This window comes from Acomys russatus, chromosome 16 (genome assembly GCF_903995435.1).
Source record: "Acomys russatus chromosome 16, mAcoRus1.1, whole genome shotgun sequence".
Classification (NCBI taxonomy): domain Eukaryota; kingdom Metazoa; phylum Chordata; class Mammalia; order Rodentia; family Muridae; genus Acomys; species Acomys russatus.
This window is the reverse complement of record NC_067152.1, coordinates 23,468,568-23,486,416: the sequence shown is the minus strand read 5'-3', so window position 1 is coordinate 23,486,416 and position 17,849 is coordinate 23,468,568. Positions and strand designations below refer to the sequence as shown.

The 17,849-nt window shown below is 51.5% G+C and overlaps 1 protein-coding gene across 1 annotated transcript; it reads left to right on the top strand.

Moving 5' to 3' along the window:
- The first annotated feature begins 1,002 nt into the window (after window positions 1-1,002).
- On the top strand, window positions 1,003-17,642 carry Tbx21 (T-box transcription factor 21). Its single transcript, XM_051158429.1, has 6 exons — window positions 1,003-1,690; window positions 14,388-14,542; window positions 14,849-14,970; window positions 16,446-16,604; window positions 16,736-16,797; window positions 16,980-17,642. Exons 1-6 carry the CDS (start codon window positions 1,203-1,205, stop codon window positions 17,593-17,595), a joined length of 1,602 nt encoding a protein of 533 aa, XP_051014386.1. The 5' UTR covers window positions 1,003-1,202; the 3' UTR covers window positions 17,596-17,642.
- The last annotated feature ends 207 nt before the right edge of the window (window positions 17,643-17,849 follow it).

Sequence of the window (17,849 nt, the reverse complement as noted above, 5' to 3'; positions counted from 1 at the left end):
AAAGAAAACTCCCAATGGGTTCATTTTCAGTAGAATGGTAAGGGATAATCCTCAAAACGCATGACGTACTTTAGTTAGCAGAATAGAACAGTGGAGGAAAGACAGTGTCTATCTCCTCACAGCATGCTCTGCGCTCCCTATCGGCCCCGCTCTAACTACCTGTAAGCCACGGTGTTTCCTCTATGAAAGAATGGAAAGTGCGGCACGCAGACACCCGCTGATTTAAAGGCTCAGAGCACACCCCACAACCCAAAGACGAGTGTTTATTTGCCTAGCCTACCCCATCAGACCTGAGGGCCTGACTTGTAGGCAAAGGAAGTGACTTACCCAGGTCCCACATATCCGAATCACAGGCAGAGTCTGTGGGACTCTGAACCCTGACAGCCAAGCGCTGGCTGCTATGCCACGTGAACGAGCTTTTGTGGGAGCTTTTCAGCCAGCCCAGCCTAAGGTGGGCTGTTTTGGGTGCAATCCTTCTGGGAGCCTGTTACCCAACAGCTCCTGGGCTAGAGGGACAAACATCATCCCCCTCCCCACCTCCTAACCCCCCACCCGGGGCTAGGAGGTGAGAGGTGGGGTGGTGATGAGGGGGCTTTGGTCAACAGAAGGCAAGCAAACACTTCTTGCAAAGCCATGAAGTCTGGGCGTACAGGAGGCAGCAACAAATATCTGTTGATTATGTATGTAGCTCCCGAGCCTGTCAGAGGCGTGAGAATGCTCATATGGTCCCATTTGGGGAAAGGGCCTTTGCTGTGCCTTCCATGATGGGCGGATTTCCTGGGGAGAGAAACCCGCTAGAGTTTTAGGTGGCAGGTTGATTCTTCCAGATTCGGGGCGCACAGATACTTACTGGTCCTCGCTTTGGGGGGAGGGGGCTTCAGTTCTCACCAAAAGCGAGTTACCGCTGTATTAGCCACGAGGGGGCGGGGCGAGGCGAGGCGGGGCCGAGGTAGCGGGGTGAGGGGGCCCAAGGAGCTTCATAAAGCCACAGTAAAGGCCGCCGCGCCGCTAGTGACAGCAGCCCGCTAGAGAGAAAGCCCCAGAGCAGCTGCGCGCCTACCCAACGCGCGCTCAGTAGCCAGGCGTCCCAGCTCCGGCTTGGGTGGAGTTCCACTTCTCTCTGGATCCCGCCCCCGTCGCCCCAGCCTCCAAGACCCTCGGGTCTCCTCGGCGGCTGCGGGAAGGCGCCCAGCCCGCCGCGGATGGGCATCGTGGAGCCGGGCTGTGGAGACATGCTGACCGGCACCGAGCCGATGCCGAGTGACGAGGGCAGGGGACCCGGAGCGGACCAGCAGCATCGCTTCTTCTATCCCGAGCCTGGCGCACAGGATCCCACTGATCGCCGCGCAGGTGGCAACCTGGGGACGCCCTACTCTGGGGGCGCCCTGGTGCCTGCTGCGCCGGGCCGCTTCCTTGGCGCTTACGCCTACCCGCCCCGGGCCCAAGCGGCCGGCTTCCCCGGGCCGGGCGAGCCCTTCCTGCCGCCCGCGGGTGCTGAGGGCTACCCTCCCGGGGATGGCTACGTGGCTCCGGACCCGCGTGCCGGACTTTACCCAGGGCCACGCGAGGACTACGCTTTGCCCGCGGGGCTGGAGGTGTCCGGGAAGCTGAGAGTCGCACTCAGCAACCACCTGTTGTGGTCCAAGTTCAACCAGCATCAGACAGAGATGATCATCACTAAACAAGGAAGGTGAGTGTGGCGTGCGCCGAGGCCAAGCGCGGCCGGCGAGCTCGCAGGGCGGAGCCGGAGGGAGTCTGGCCCCGGTGGCCCGCCAGAACAAGGACTTTTCTCTTTAAAAAAAAAAAAAAGAAAGAAAAAGAAAAGAAAAAAATCAAATTCTGAAGCTGCACGTTGCTGAGTCTTCTTGTTCGCAGCCTGAGCTTCAGTTTTAGGAGACCGGGAAGCCGAACGCTCCGGGGAGCCGCGGGTTCTGAGGGTAATCACACCAACAGTCAGAGAGCACAAAAAAGGACAGAGATGATGGTGTGTGCGCAATTAGAAGTTACTTTGGTGCAGAGGAGAGGGTGACTCTCGCTTCACCAAGAGTTGGCCGGAACCTCAGACTTGCTCCTTGCCACAGTTTGGGGTTTCAGTGGGCATGGGGAGCATATATTGGGCCTGACAGGAGCTGGCCGCCTCTCAGCCCCTGTGTATGGGAAACTGAAGCGTTGGGAGCAGAAACTTCTGGCATCTCAGTGTTCCTGTTCCTTTGCCCCTGATGGGGGGGGGGGGCAGACTGGGATTTGGTGACATGGAGAAGCGGTTGCCAAGTTTCTTTTCCGGTCTTACTTTGAGATCATATGTCTGGAGAGAGAGAGAGAGAGAGAGAGAGAGAGAGAGAGAGAGAGAGAGAGAGAGAGAGAGACAGAGACACAGACACAGACAGAGAGACAGACAGTGAGAGACAGACATAGACACAGACACAGACACAGACACAGACACAGACACAGACACAGACACAGACACAGAGAGATTTGTGCAGGGCACAGATGCCCAGGGCCTGAACATCACCAAACTCAAGACCAGTCGCAGCTGGTGTCCAGTCTTGTAATGTGCCCTTTGGGGCTGCTCCCTAAGAACATGGCCACTTCCTTACCCAGATGTTCACCAGTCCAGCCTGAGAGAGGAGGGTCCCCTGAAGCTGTTGCATTAGTTGTACGGTTTGTGGCTCAGCCTGCTGTTTCCGGGCTGGAGTCTCTTTGCTGAAGAAAGAAAGAGAAACTTGCAGTTTGTGAGGGGTCATCTAGTACGCAGCGCCCCAGTGGACCAACCCTCTTGTGTCTTATAGGAAGAGGCAGCTACCCGTCTCAGGGGGGACCAGCCAGGGCTTTGTCATTAGTGGGTTAGGATGTGGGATGGCAGAAGGGAGAGTCAAGAGATTGCAAGAGTGGGGCTCCTGGAGTATATGCCCTCCAGACGATGGGGCGTGGGGTGGGGTGGGGGCTGCCAACTACAGCTGGTTTCCAGCTGCTGACTTCTTCTCCCTCACTAGCATGAACCCAGGATAAGCCATGAGTTTGTTTTTTTTTGTTTGTTTGTTTGTTTGTTTTTTTGGTTTTTCGAGACAGGGTTTCTCTGTGTAGCCTTGGCTGTCCTGGACTCGCTTTGTAGACCAGGCTGGCCTCGAACTCACAGCGATCCGCCTGCCTCTGCCTCCCGAGTGCTGGGATTAAAGGTGTGCGCCACCACGCCCGGCTATGAGTTTGGTTTTTGACCCACCCTTTATCTCCAAAGACTCTTCTGAGGGTTCTCCTCTGCTCCCCCAACCCCTCTCTGGGTGTCTCAGGCGCGGACCAGGTTTCTAGTCCTAGAGTGTCTGAACAGGCCCAGCGTCAGTAAGGGACTCATCTGAGGTCACACCTGCAGGGCCGGGACCAGGACTCACATGGTACCGTTGGCTCTCCTTTATCTGGTCGCCATGCCACCAGTAAAAACAGCCACCCACACTGTCTGAAGGCCTCGCATGGTGCACCCCGCATGCTTTCACTTCCATTATTTCACAGTGAGTTAGGCGGGGCAGGCATGAACACTGAGTTGCGGGGATAGCCAGTGGCTTATATTCTGGCTTTGTGCTTTGCGGGGTGTCGTCAGGAATAGGAGGTCTTCTCATGCCGGGGGCCTGGCCAGGCCTTGTCCTTTGCACTGTCAGGCTTCAGCTCCTCCAGTCTGGAGGGGTGGGCTGGCCAGAGCATCCGCCACAACTTCAGTGACTGAAGCTGAGCTGGGTTGGGGCCTATCTGTCTGTGAGCTGTCCGGGGCAGGGTGGGGTGGGGGGGCATTTGGAGGGACACACTCTAACTGTATCACTGTCTTGACTCCAATGGCCTCTTCTCTTGCCTGTTCCTTCCTACTGCATACTTTTCACTTGACTCCCTTTGTTCTCTTCCTTTGGATCTACGTCTTTCCCTCTCTCTCTCTCTCTCTCTCTCTCTCTCTCTCTCTCTCTCTCTTCTTTTTTTTTTAGTGCTGGGATTGGGACCCGGGGCCTAAGGTACGCTAGACACATTTTTCAAGCCAGCTGTGGTAATGCGCCCCTGTGGTCCCCGTAATTGGAAACTAGCCTGTGCTACGTACATAGTGAGGTTCCCCCCTTTTTCTTTCTGTTTGCTACGTAGCAAAGGCTTCCTTTCAAACTGTAGATCTTCCCGCCTCTGCCTCCCCAGTGCTAGGATTATAAGTGTGCGCCATCATGCAGAACCAAAATCAATTTACTTTTCTTTTCAAAGCTAAGAACTGAACCCAGGGCCCTGTACATTCTTGTTTGTTTGTTTGTTTGTTTGTTTTTGAGACAGGGTTTCTGTGTGTAGCCTTGGCTGTCCTGGACTCACTTTGTAGACCAGGCTGGCCTCGAACTCACAGAGACCCTCCTGCCTCTGCTTCTGCCTCTGCTGGGATTAAAGGCGTGCACCACCACGCCCGGCTCTGTGGTACATTCTTAACCAATTTTTTATTTTGACAAATCCCATTATATAAAGGTAAAAGATCAGGCATGGTGGTGCATTTAATCCCAGGACTCAAGAGGCAGAGGCAGGCAGAACTTTGTGAATTTGAGGCCAGCCTGGTCTACAAAGTGAGTTCTAGGACAGCCTGTGTAACAGAGATGTTACACACAGGAACCTTGTCTGGAAAATAACAACAACAACAACAAATTAATTCATTAATAATAAAACGATAGCAGGCTTGGCTTCAAATTTTTTCAGTATTAGTCTGTTGTTGTTGTTGTTGCTATTTTGTTTGGGTTTTGCTTTGTTTTTAAGTCAGCGTCTCACTCTACAGGCTCAGCTGGCCTGGAAATCACAGAGGTCTGCTTGCCCCTGCCTCCTGAACGCTGCCATTAAAGGCATTCACCATGTTGTGGTTATTTTGAGATAGGATCTTGCCATGCAATCAAAACTGGCTTGCAGTTGGCGATGATCTTCCTGCTTTGAATCTTTATGTTCCTCTGAAAACAAATTTTTTGGGGGGGGGTTAGCTGAGATGAGGTCTTACTTCATGTAGCCCAGGCTGGCCAGGAAGTCTCAATCTACCTGCTTTAGCCTCCCCAATGCTAGGAGTTTGAGTGTGCACTGGAGCCATGCTTGCCTTGAAAGTGGAACTGAAAAAAAAAAAAGTAATGGCCTGGCAGAATGGCTCAAAGGGTAAAGACATGGGCTGCCATACCTGACAACCGGAGTTTGACTGTCAAGGGGTGTAAGGGGAAACTGACTCCCACAGGTTGCCCTCTGACTTCCAAACATGCACGATGGCACGTAGGCACTGCCCACCACCTCCACCATCCGCAAAATGAAAAAAAGGAAAGAATCCCCCCACCCCACCCACCCCACCCCCCCCCACCCCACCTCCTGTGCCGAGAAAAAACCCCAAAACTGGGTTGGCAAGAGAGATGGCCCAGTCAGTGAAGTGCTTGCTTTGCAAACATAAGGACCCGAGTTTAAGCCCCAGAAGCCACGTTAAAAACAGATAAGTCGGGCACAGCGGTACATGTCTTTAATCTTGTCACTCAGGAGGCAGAAGCAGGCAGGCAGATCTCTGTGAGTTTGAGGCTGGGTCTAAATAGTGAGTTCCAGGACAGCCAGGGCCACACAGAAAAACCCTGTCTCCCAAAACAAACAAATATACAAACAAACCAAAAAAGGGAAGAAGAAAACTAGCCAATTAGCCAGGCATGGTGATATATGTAATCCCTGGGCTTGATGATGAGCCTGGATTAACCAGAGAACTCTAGGCCAGTGAATGAAAGACCCTTTGTTGAGATAGATACAGATAGATAGATAGATAGACAAATAGATAGATAGACAGACAGATAGACAGATAGAGCGTGAGGAATGACATCTCAGGTCACCCTCTGACTTCTACACTGACATGTGTATACATGCATACTTGTGCACACACACACACACACACGAACAAATAAATAATAATAATAATAATAATAATAATAATAATAATAATAATAATAAATAAATAAATACGATTAGCAGCAGGTTGAGGTAGCACAGGCCTGTAACCCCAGCACTCTGGGAGGCAGAGGCAGGCAGATCTCTATGTGTTCAACGCGAGTCCAGGACACCCAAGGCCACACAGAGAAACCCTGTCTTGAACCCCCTCCCCCCCCAAAAAGAAAACACGATTAGCAAACCTGAAAATGAAATTCCAAAATGTCTTCTGAGTGTTTCATAAGAGTGCACATGCAGCTGGGCGGTGGTGGTACACGCTTTTAATCTCAGCACTAGGGAGACAGAGGCAGGTGGTTCTCTGTGAGTTCGAGGCCAGCCTGGTCTACAAGGTGAGTCCAGGACAGCCAAGGCTACACAGAGAAACCTTGTCTCGAAAAACAAAAAACAAAACAAAACAAAAAGAGTGTGCTTGCATCGTGTGTGTGTGTGTGTGTGTGTGTGTGTGTGTGTGTGTGTGTGTGTCTGCCGATCCTCACGTTTGGGATTCTTCCTAAGGCCACATTGCATGACAGAGGGTCCCTGTTGGATGGGGGCAATGGTTCCTCATCATTTCCTTTGATGCCTTCCTTTGGGTCAGATCCCAAGGAGAGGGGGCCCATCCTGGAAAGGAGACTGGATACCCCAAGGTCAGTTCAGCCCCGCCACGCCCTATGGCCTCTGCATCTTCTCCTCTTGAGCTCCTGTGACTAGGAGGTCCTGGGCTGTTTCCTTTTGCTGTAGAGTTTTGGGCTCAGAGCAAGTCCCCTCAGTCGCCCTTCTTTGGCAGGCCGGCCTGTCCCTCTGTGGGTTCCAATGACCTGCAAATCACCACCGCATCACCCACGGCCTTCTTTCTTTTTGAAAAATTCTTCCATCCCAGACCTCCCCACAGCCCCTCCGCCGTTCATCCTGGGCTGACTCAGTCTGTCCCTGGTCCCTTCCTCTTCCACCCACCCACCCGGGGACCCACCCACTAGTATGGATCAGTGTTAGTGAGGCTTTTACTAGGTGGAGAGCAGGTTGGGTGACGCCTGGTGGTTCAAGTGGGGCTCAGACAGGGAAATTGAGAGTAAGAAGAGTCTGTGGTGGGCCTGAGAGAGAGCTCAGAGGTAAAGGTGCTTTCTGCTAATCCTGAGGCGCTGAGCTCAGATCCCTCCGCAAGCCTATGTGGGCTGGGTTACCCCAACACACAGACACACACATACATACAAAAAAAAAAAAAAAAGTAAGACTTTAAAAAAAGAAATCTTGGTTCCCGGCCCCTCCCCCTTGGTTTGTTTTTTGTTTTGTTTTGTTTTGTTTTTTGCAGGGGGAGGGGAACCAGGAGGTGATTTCAAGACAGGGTTTCTCTGTATAGCCTTGGCTGTCCTGGAACTCACTCTGTCAACCAGGCTGGCCTTGAACTCAGAGATCCACTTGCCTCTGCCTCCCAAGCGCTGGGATTAAAAGTGTGCGCCACTGCCTCTCTGCTAAATGTAATACTTGAAAACAAACAAACAAACAAACAAAAAAACAAGGAAGAAGTCTCTGGGGTCTCTGTTTGTGTGTTTTTGGAGCCGGAGCAACCTGGGGATGCTGCACACAGGCCCTGCCAGTGTCCCTGTGAGCAGTGTGTGTTGTGCATGGGCTGCTAAGTACAAATAACAGCAGGGAAGAGAGGCGGGGATTGTGGGTGTGTGGGTGGGTACTAATTGCTGGTAATCCCCACTTTTCTGGCTGTGATTGGTTGATTATTATAATTAAGATAACTGGGGAGAGCTGCTTGTTGAGTAGCTCAGTTTGCGACTGCATTTGGTTATATGAAGTCAGGGTGGCAAGAGTGCCTCCCACTTCATGCGAGGTGGCGTTGCATCCGCCGTGCATTTCTTTTCTCCGTCTTCCCAACTCTCACAGTTTTTAATTAACTTTTTACTTGTTGTTTAACTTATTTATTTATTTACTTATTTATTTATTTGAGTTTTTCAAGACAGGGTTTCTCTGTGTGTAGCCTTGGCTGTCCTGGACTCTCTTTGTAGACCAGGCTGGCCTTGAACTCACAGAGAATTATTTGCCTCTGCCTCCCGAGTGCTGGGATTAAAGGCATGTACCACCAGGCCTGGCTAAATTTTTATTTTTTTGTGGGTATATGTGTGTAAATGTATGTATGTGTATGTTATGTGTGTGAAGGAGTCTGTGGAGGTTGGAGGTCAGAGCGCCTAGATCTGGAATTCTAGGTGGCTAGGAGCTTATATAGGAATCAAGGACCTCTGTAAGAGTAGAAAGTCCCCCCCCCTTTTTTTTTTGGTTTTTTGAGACAGGGTTTCTCTGTGTATCCTTGGCTGTCCTAGACTCACTTTGTAGACCGGCTGGCCTCAAACTCAGAGAGATTCACCTGTCTCTGCCTCCAGAGTGCTGGGATTTAAGGTGTGTGCCACCATGCTTGGCTTTTTTTTTTTTTTTTTTTTGAGACAGAGGCTCACTCTGTAGCTAGCCTGGAGTCCCTTCTGTCCCAATCACTCTTGAACTTGTAGCACACTTTTTGCCTCAGACTCTGAAGTGCTGCGGTCATAGGTGTGAGCCGTTACATCCTTTTAAGAGTTATTGTATTTTCGTGCATGAGTGTGTCACTCACATGTATGCATGTCTGTGCACCATGTGCATGTCTGGTACCCTCAGAGGTCAGAGGAAGATGTTGAACTTGGAGTTATTGATAGTTGTGAGCCACCATGTGGGTGCTGAGAATTGAACCCAGGCCCTCTGTAAGGAAGAGTGCTTTTAACTGCTGAGCCACCTGGATTTCTGTTGTTAGTGGGGCCTCGTGGATGCTATGCAAACATTTTTTAAAAGATTTATTTATTTAATATGTACACAACATTCTGTCTGTGTGTAGTGCTTGCATGCCAGAAGAGGGCACCAGATTTCATTATGATTGTAAGATACCATGTGGTTGCTGGGAATTGAACTCATGACCTTTGGAAGAGCAGGCAGTGCTCTTAACCTCTGAGCCATCTGTCCAGTCCTATGCAAGCATTCTTATACTGAGTTACCTTGCTAGCTTTCATATCTTAAAAAAAAACAAAACAAAACCCAAGAGAACACATGTTTTGGCCTGGAGAGGTGGCTCAGAGGTTAAGAGCACTGGCTGTTCTTCCAGAGGTCCTGAGTTTAATTCCCAGCAACCACATGGTGGCTCACAACCATCTATAATGAGATCTGGTGCCCTCTTCCGGCCTGTGTAAATAATAAATAAATAAATCTTAAAAAACAAAAACAATTAACAATGACAACAAAAACCCACTTGTTTTGCTGGGCATGGTCACTTGTGAGGCAGAGGCTGGCCGATCTTTGTGAGTTAAGGCCAGCCTGGTCTACAGAGCTAGTCCAGGACAGCCAGGTCTCTGTTACACAGAGAAACCCTGTCTCGAAAATCAAAACAAAACAAAATCAACAAACAAAATTCCACAGGTTTCAAGAGACCTCTTACTCCTTCTCCCAAGCCTGGACCTAGAAGTGGACTAGGAATCACAAAGTCACATGACAGTCAGTGGTTACAACAAAAAGTCTAGCTGTTCTTTTTTTTTTTTTTTTTTTTTTTTTTGGTTTTTCAAGACAGGGTTTCTTTGTGTAGCCTTGGCTGTCCTGGACTTACCTTGTAGACCAGCCTGGCCTCGAACTCACAGAGATCCTCCTGCCTCTGCCTCCCGAGTGCTGGGATTAAAGGCATGCGCCGCCACCACCCGGCGTCTAGCTGTTCTTTTCCTGCTCCAAGGATGGTACCGCCAGCCGGCCCTACAGAAAGTTGGCTGACGTCTGAAACTAGTCCTTGGTTTGTTTTAGAGACAAGGTCTCACTGTGTAGCCTTGGCTGGCCTGGAACTCACTACGTTCCCAGCCGTGGTGTCCCACAACCCTGTGAAAATCATCCCTAGATGAGTTAGGCCTGGGGGCAGCAGAGAGTGACAGGATCGGGAGTCTGACCCTGAAGGTGGCGTGGTGAGTGGCTTAAGGAGGTCAAACGTACCAGGTTGATCTCCGTTACTGCTTTATTCCCAGCAAAGAGATATGTAAATCAGGGAGTTATTTTGGGATTCTAGCTGCTGGTAATTTTAGCCCTGTGTGTGTGTGTGTGTGTGTGTGTGTGTGTGTGTGTGTGCATGTACAAGTGTGCACATGTGTGTAAAGGCAATTGTTTAACCTAGCAAGTCTTTCCTCAGGAATCATCTTCTCTCTCTCTCTCTCTCCTGACTTTTTTTTTTTCTTCCGAGACAGGATTTTTCTTGCAGTCCTGCCTGTCCTGGATTCACTCTGTAGATCAGGCTGGCCTTGAACTCACAAAGGCCTGCCTCTGCCTCCCGAGTGCTGGGATTAAAGACATGCACCACCACACAGCCGACTCTTTTTGGTTTTCGAGACAGGGTTTCTCTGTGTAGCCCTGGGGCTATCCTACACTTGCTTTGTAGACCAAGCTAGCCTTGAACTCACAGAGAGACGCCTGCCTCTGCCTCCTGGGTGCTGGGATTAAAGGCGTGCGCCACCACGCCGAGCTTTCCTGTGTTTCTTGTCACCCACTATCAGGATAAAAGCAGGACAGTGAGGCAGAGACCACAGCGTGGGCTGTCATCAACATCTCTCCGTAAACCTCAGTGTCTTTGAGTGTAAAGCTTCAAGGGACATTTTCTGGCTTGCTGAACTGCTTAGTGCATTAAGTAGAGGACCAATAAACGTGTTCAAAGGCTGGTGATACAGCTTAGCTGAAGAGCACTTGTCTAACATAACACAAGGTCCGGGGTGCTTGGTACTTAATGATACAAGGTACTCAGTACCACCCAGAAAGGTCTTGCCTTCTATGCTTTAGAATAGAAAGTGTGAATGGGGACTGGCCGCTATTTAAGAACCTGTTTTTCGTTAGTTTGGGTTTTTTGTTTGTTTGTTTGTTTTTTAATGTGTGTGGATGTTATGTCTGCATGCATGCATGTGCACCACATGAGTGCCTACTGCCTGCTGAGGCCAAGAGAAAGTGCTGGACGCCCTAGAACTGGTCTTTGTGGTGTTTGTGGGCCTTCATGTGGGTGCTGAGAATCAAACTCAGGTCGTCTGGAAGAGCAACCAGTGCTCTTAACTTATGAGCCATCTCTCGAGCTACCTTACCCTTTTAAGACAGAGTCTCTCTGTTATGTCACTCTGGCTGTCCTAGAACTCCATATGTGGACCAGGCTGGCCTCCGACTCACAGAGATCCACTTGTCTTTTCCTCCTGAGTGCTAGAATTAAAGACAAGTGTCAAACCAGGCTTGGCAGATGGATCTCTGTGGGTCTGAGGCCAGCGTGGTCCACATAGCAAGTTCCAAGACAGCCGGAGCCACATAGTGAAACCCTACTTCAAAATAATATGACAAAGCTGGGCAACGGTGGCACACACACCTTCTTGCAGTTTTTGGCTTTTCGAGACAGGGTTTCTCTGTGTAACTTTGGCTGTCCTGGACTCACTTTGTAGACCAGGCTGGCCTTGAATTCACAGCGATCCACCTGCCTCTGCCTCCCAAGTGCTGGGATTAAAGGCGTGCGCCACCACCACCCAGCTCCCACCTCAGTTTTTCAATATTTAGTTTTTGGACATAGGATATGGATGAGTTTGTAGAATTCACTAAGTCTTGGGTGGATCCCTAGCACTAAACAGACTGAGCATAGTTGTGCACACCTGCAATCCCAGCACTTTGGAAGCTGAGGCGGGAAAACCGGAAGTTCAAAGTCATCCTTAGCTACATTGTGAGCTTGAGGCTTGTCGAGTCTATAGGTTTCTTCATTAAGAGCCCAATGCTTTCCTAATCTGCATGGCCCCTTGGGAGGAGGGATGTGGGTGGGAGTGAAAGAGACATCCAATGAGTGTTTGACGCTGCTGTTCTGACAGCCCCACTCTTCCTGCTGGGGCATGGAGACAGCTCAGCTAGTGGAACTGGTGCTGACTCTGAGGCAGCTGGTAGTGGTGGTTGTGATGACGAGGTTGTGGCGAGAGTGGATGGAGGAGATGGTGCTGGTAGTGGTTGCAGATAGGAAGGCTGCGATGACGGGAGGGTAATGGTAGCGATGGCGGTAACGGAAGCAGTGACTGTTGGGATGGTAGATGTCAAGCAGTGACTGGGACTGCGATGGAGATAGCGGATGTGGTGGTTATTGCGACGGTGGAGGTGGTGGCTGCAGTGATGGTGGAGGTTGTGGCTGTAGCGATGGTGGAGGTTGTAGCTGTAGTGATGGTGGAGGTTGTGGCTGTAGTGATGGTAGAGGTTGTGGCTGTAGCGATGGTAGAGGTTGTGGCTGTAGCGATGGTGGAGGTTGTGGCTGTAACGATGGTGGAGGTTGTGGCTGTAGCGATGGTGGAGGTTGTGGCTGTAGTGATGGTAGAGGTTGTGGCTGTAGCGATGGTGGAGGTTGTGGCTGTAACGATGGTGGAGGTTGTGGCTGTAGCGATGGTGGAGGTTGTGGCTGTAGCGATGGTGGAGGTTGTGGCTGTAGCGATGGTGGAGGTTGTGGCTGTAGTGATGGTGGAGGTTGTGGCTGTAGCGATGGTGGAGGTTGTGGCTGTAGCGATGGTGGAGGTTATGGCTGTAGCGATGGTGGAGGTTATGGCTGTAGCGATGGTGGAGGTTATGGCTGTAGTGATGGTGGAGGTTGTGGCTGTAGCGATGGTGGAGGTTGTGGCTGTAGCGATGGTGGAGGTTGTGGCTGTAGTGATGGTGGAGGTGGTCGATGTGTTCATAGTAGAGATAACAGAACTGATGGGTGGAGAGACAGTGCTTGTAATCATGGAGGGGTAATGGCAGTGATAAAGACTGTGGAGGTGACTGAAGCAATGCTGGAGGTTGTCATGGTAATGACAGTGTCAAAGTGATGGTGGAGATAGCGGTGAGAGCGATGGTGGTTGTGATAGTGGACATGGTGGTTGCAGTATCGCGACGACGGGGGCAGCGATGGTGGAAGTGGTGGGGAGGCCATTGCAAGAGAGGGCTTCCTTTCCTGGCTCTTTCACTTTAGAACGATGGCAGACGATGCAGACTCTGACCCACCAACTTCTGCTTTTCCTGGGATGCAGGACTAAGCACAAGATCAATGAGACGATACCTAGGGTGTCCGAAGGCCCAGGCTTGCGGCGGGCCATACTATAGATGTTTGTGTGGGACGGGGATGGGCTGTGTGTGAACACTGCGGGGGCAGAAATGCATTGCACAGGGCGAGTCACTGGTGGAGAAGTGGAACCGAGGCACAACCACCTTCCGGAACTATCTTTGGAGAGCTGGCTGGTGCCTCTGGCCCATGCAGGAAGCACGCTAATGTTCATCAGTGGTTTCCAGATAAATATCCAACAACTGATCTTTTGAGAGTAAAACAATTTCAAAAGTCTACAGGCTGGGATGTAGCTCGGTGGCAGAGTGTTTGCATGGTATGCATATGCGTGAAATTTTAGGTTTAACCATTGGCACCACAAAAAGGCAAGCACCGGGACTGGAGAGATGATGGCTCAGAGGTTAAGAGCACTGTCTGTTCTTCTAAAGGTCCTGAGTTCACTTCCCAGAAACCACATGGTGGGTCACAACCGTCTATAATGCGATCTGGGCCCTCTTCTGGTGAGCAGGCAGGGTACTGTGTAAATAATAAATAAATAAATCTTAAAAAAAAAAAATAAATAAAGGCAGGCACTGATTTGTAGCGTCGCTGATTCCTGCCCACCTCGCCAACAAGATGGGGTTGAATGCAGAGTTGGAGGGGGATGAACGGCAGCCATTGCCAGCTCCTCTGCTACTTCGTACAGCGGCTTGTAGCCTCAAGCTCAGGCCACAAGACAACATAGTAAAACACCGAAAAGACACTCTTAGTGGTGTGTGCCTCAGCTTTTAGTAGAATTGTATAAACTGTCGAATTTGTACAATTTGATTGTTTGTGTTTTGTTTTTCAAGACAAGGGTTTTTCTGTGTAGCCCTAACTATCCTGAAACTCACTTCTGTCTACCAGGCTGGCCTCGAACTCAGAGATCTTCCCATCTCTGCCTCCCAAGTGCTGGGATTAAAGGTGTGCACCACCACTGCCTGGCCACAATTCAATTTAAGAAAAAAGATTTATTTTTAATAATGTGTGCGTGTGCGGGGGGTGGGGGGTGGGGGGGGCAGGGCCGCTGTGGAGGCCAGAGGCGTTGGATCACCTTGGAGTTGGAATTACAGGCTATGGTCAGCTGCCTGATGTAGGTGCTGGGAACTGAACTCAGATCCTCTGGGAGTATGTGCTCTTAGCCGCAGAGCCATTTCTCCAGCCCTACGAATTAATTTTCCGTTACATCTATACTTAACAACCTCACTTGTGGCACATTTGCCAGTTGGCTCTTGTGAACAGGTGGAGGGCTGGCTGCAGTGCGCGCATGCGCACTGATGACTGCCCCTGAGCTTGGGCCGATGGACGCCGTGGGGGGCCTCTCTGTTCCTCGCAGGCGAATGTTCCCGTTCCTCTCGTTCACTGTGGCCGGGCTGGAGCCTACTAGCCATTACAGGATGTTTGTGGATGTGGTCTTGGTGGACCAGCACCACTGGCGGTACCAGAGTGGCAAGTGGGTGCAGTGTGGAAAGGCAGAAGGCAGCATGCCAGGTAAGACCCTCGCCCCGCGGGAGTGGTGGGCGTGCTTTTTTTTTTTTTTTTTTTTAACCAAGACTGGGCGCCCCCTGGTGGATTAGTCAAGCCTTTGCCCCTATATCGTCGCCCTTCCTTTGGCTTTTCACCTCGTCTCTGATTCGGTTTAGCTCTGTCCTCTCCCCTCCCCTGCTCCTGCTCAGCCTGTCTGTCCCCTCCCCTGCATCTTTCTCACATTCCTCTGAGAACAGGCAAAAAAGAAAAAAAAATCCCACATCTCTAGGGGTCTGTTCAATACTTAGCAATAAGGCTAACTGTCCACAGGGAACCGCTTATACGTCCATCCCGACTCCCCCAACACCGGAGCCCACTGGATGCGTCAGGAAGTTTCATTTGGGAAACTAAAGCTCACCAACAACAAGGGGGCTTCCAACAATGTGACCCAGGTAGGACTGTCAGCCCCATCTGCCCTGCATCGAAGACCCCTCCTCTCACACTTCCTAAGACCCACTCTGTACTGTCTTCCCTCCCCTCCCCTGACCTGTCCTGGAGTCCCCTCTCCTTCCCTCTTCTCCCCTCTCCTCCGTTTTCCCCCCTCCCCTCCTCTCCTCTCTTCTTCCTTCCTCTCCCCTTCTTTCCTCTCCTCCCTAAATAGCCAAGGATGACCTTGAACTTTGATCCTTCTGATTCCGAGTGCTGAGATTACAGGCATGCACCACCACGCCTGGTTTACCCGGTTCTGGATGTGGCACCAGGGCTTGGTGCATGCTAGCTAGGCAAGCACGCCCCACATGGAGCTACTCCATGCCCCAGCCGCCTTCCTTCCTCTCTGAACTCTGGCTCTTTGCTACCCACCTTGGGAAGACAAGGAGATGGAATGACACTGGATCTCTGGCAGGGCTTGCTCTCTGGTCAGCACAGGCCAAACCCAGCCTAGGGGTTTTGTCACCTTGACGGGTCCTAGTGTCCCAGGGAGTGGATGCAAAGTGTTTTCGTTATTGAGCATTCGTGGGCTTGCTTCTGCTTTGTTTTTTTACATTCACTTGTTTGTCTTATTGTGAGCGTTGAGTGCGCCGTGGTGTGTTTGTGGAAGTCAAAGGACAATTTGCTGGAGTTGGTTCTCTTCTTCCACCGCACGGATTCCAGAGGTCAAGCTCTGGTTGCCAAGGTTGGCAACACATGCTGAGCTGTCTCCACAGCCCAATCCTGTGAGAACCCTGAGCCAGAGAGATGATTCAGTGGGTAAAGCATTTGCCTTGCAAAGACCAAGATCCAAGTCTCATCCCTAGACCCCATAGGGTGTTTGTTTGTTTGTTCTGGTTTTTTGAGACAGGGTTTCTCTGTGTAGCCTTGGCTGTCCTGGTCTCATTTTATAGTCTAGGTTGGCCTCGAACTCACAGCGATCCACCTGCCTCTGCCTCCCGAGTGCTGGTAATAAAGGCGTGCGCCACTAGGCCTGGCCTTAGAACCCATGTTTAAAAAAGAAAAGAAAAGCTGGCTGCACTGCCATGAACCAGCCATTTTAGCATTGAGGAGGCAGTGACGGGTGGATCCCTAGGCCAGCCAGCCTACCTGTGAGTACCAAGAGCCTGTCCCAAAAAAGGTGGATGGTGCCCGAGGTCGTTGATTTATACCCGCACACACACGAGCCCGTAGAGGCATACGTGTGTTCAAACACATACAATCTCTTGGTCTCAAGGATGTGTAGGATCAGCAAAGCCACAAGAGGTTAGAATAGGTGCCCCAGAGAGAAGCTGGGAGGCTTAGGAGAAGTCACATGGTGGACGAAGACAGAAGATGTAATCAAGCATTCTCGCTGCAGGGCTGGGAGTTATTGGGGGGGGGGTGGATCCAGATATGAGGCTACCATGGGGTCAGGAGTTCCTCCCATGACCCTGTCACCACCTGGCTCCCTCTCTAGATGATTGTCCTGCAGTCTCTCCATAAGTACCAGCCCCGGCTACACATCGTGGAGGTGACTGACGGAGAGCCGGAGGCCGCCTGCAACAGTTCTAACACTCATGTCTTCACTTTCCAAGAGACCCAGTTCATTGCAGTGACTGCTTACCAGAATGCTGAGGTGAGGGGCTGGGGTGACAGGGGCCTCTGGGGACAGGCATCTGCTGAGGGGCAGGCACAGTCTTTTGCGGGGCGGGGCTAAGGAGGAGTCTCTGAACCTCAGACTCAGACAACTGGGTTTCCCCTCTCCAGATCACTCAGCTGAAAATCGACAACAACCCCTTTGCCAAAGGATTCCGGGAGAACTTTGAGTCGTAAGTGCATTGGACTCAAATCCCCTGGGGTCCCCCTGAGACTGGGGACTGTAGATTAATGCTCAGCATGTCCTGTCTCTGCTTTGGGGGGGGGGTCTGCAGGGAATGCAGGCCAGGGAAGGGAAGACAGGCTTATGACTTGGTTTCCCTTTTACTGTTTCAATTTACTTTCCCTTTTGTAGCATGTACACGTCGGTGGACACCAGCGTTCCCTCCCCACCTGGACCCAACTGTCAACTGCTTGCGGGGGACCCCTACTCCCCTCTTCTATCCAACCAGTATCCAGTTCCTAGCCGTTTCTACCCCGACCTTCCTGCCCAGCCCAAGGATATGGTCTCACAGCCTTACTGGCTGGGGACACCTCGGGAACACAGTTACGAAGCTGAGCTCCGAGCAGTGAGCGTGAAGCCCACGTTCCTGCCCTCTGCCCCTGGGCCCACAGTGCCCTACTACCGCGGCCAAGAAGTCCTGGCGCCCGGAGCTGGTTGGCCTGTGGCCCCTCAGTATCCTCCTAAGATGAGCCCAGCTGGCTGGTTCCGCCCCATGCGAACTCTGCCCGTGGACCCTGGCCTGGGATCCTCAGACGGGAGAGGGCCAGAGGAACAGGGATCCCAATCATCATCGTCGTCGTTGTGGACTGAGGTCACCTCCCTCCGGCCGCCAGAGTCCAGCGACTCAGGACTAGGTGAAGGAGAGTCTAAGAGGAGGCGGATATCCCCCTATCCTCCCAGTGGTGACAGCTCCTCCCCTTTTGATAAAGAACCCGAAGGCCAGTTTTATAACTATTTTCCCAACTGAGAAGACGCCACGGAATCGGAAGGTGCCGACTAACTTAGAAAACAGACACGGGGGTGGGGCGGGGCGAGGAAGCCCGAGCTCCGGCCATCTCTTCCCTGTACAGTGTGATGGATTGGGGAAGGAGGAGGGCTGGAAGGATCCTGGGGTTCACTTTGTCTCCTGGCCCACAAGGAGATGTGTCAGGAGTGTCCCCTGCCCCTTCCTCTGCCCGAATTACAGTCACGTGCCAGGTGCTGCTTCTGACCGATGGTTCC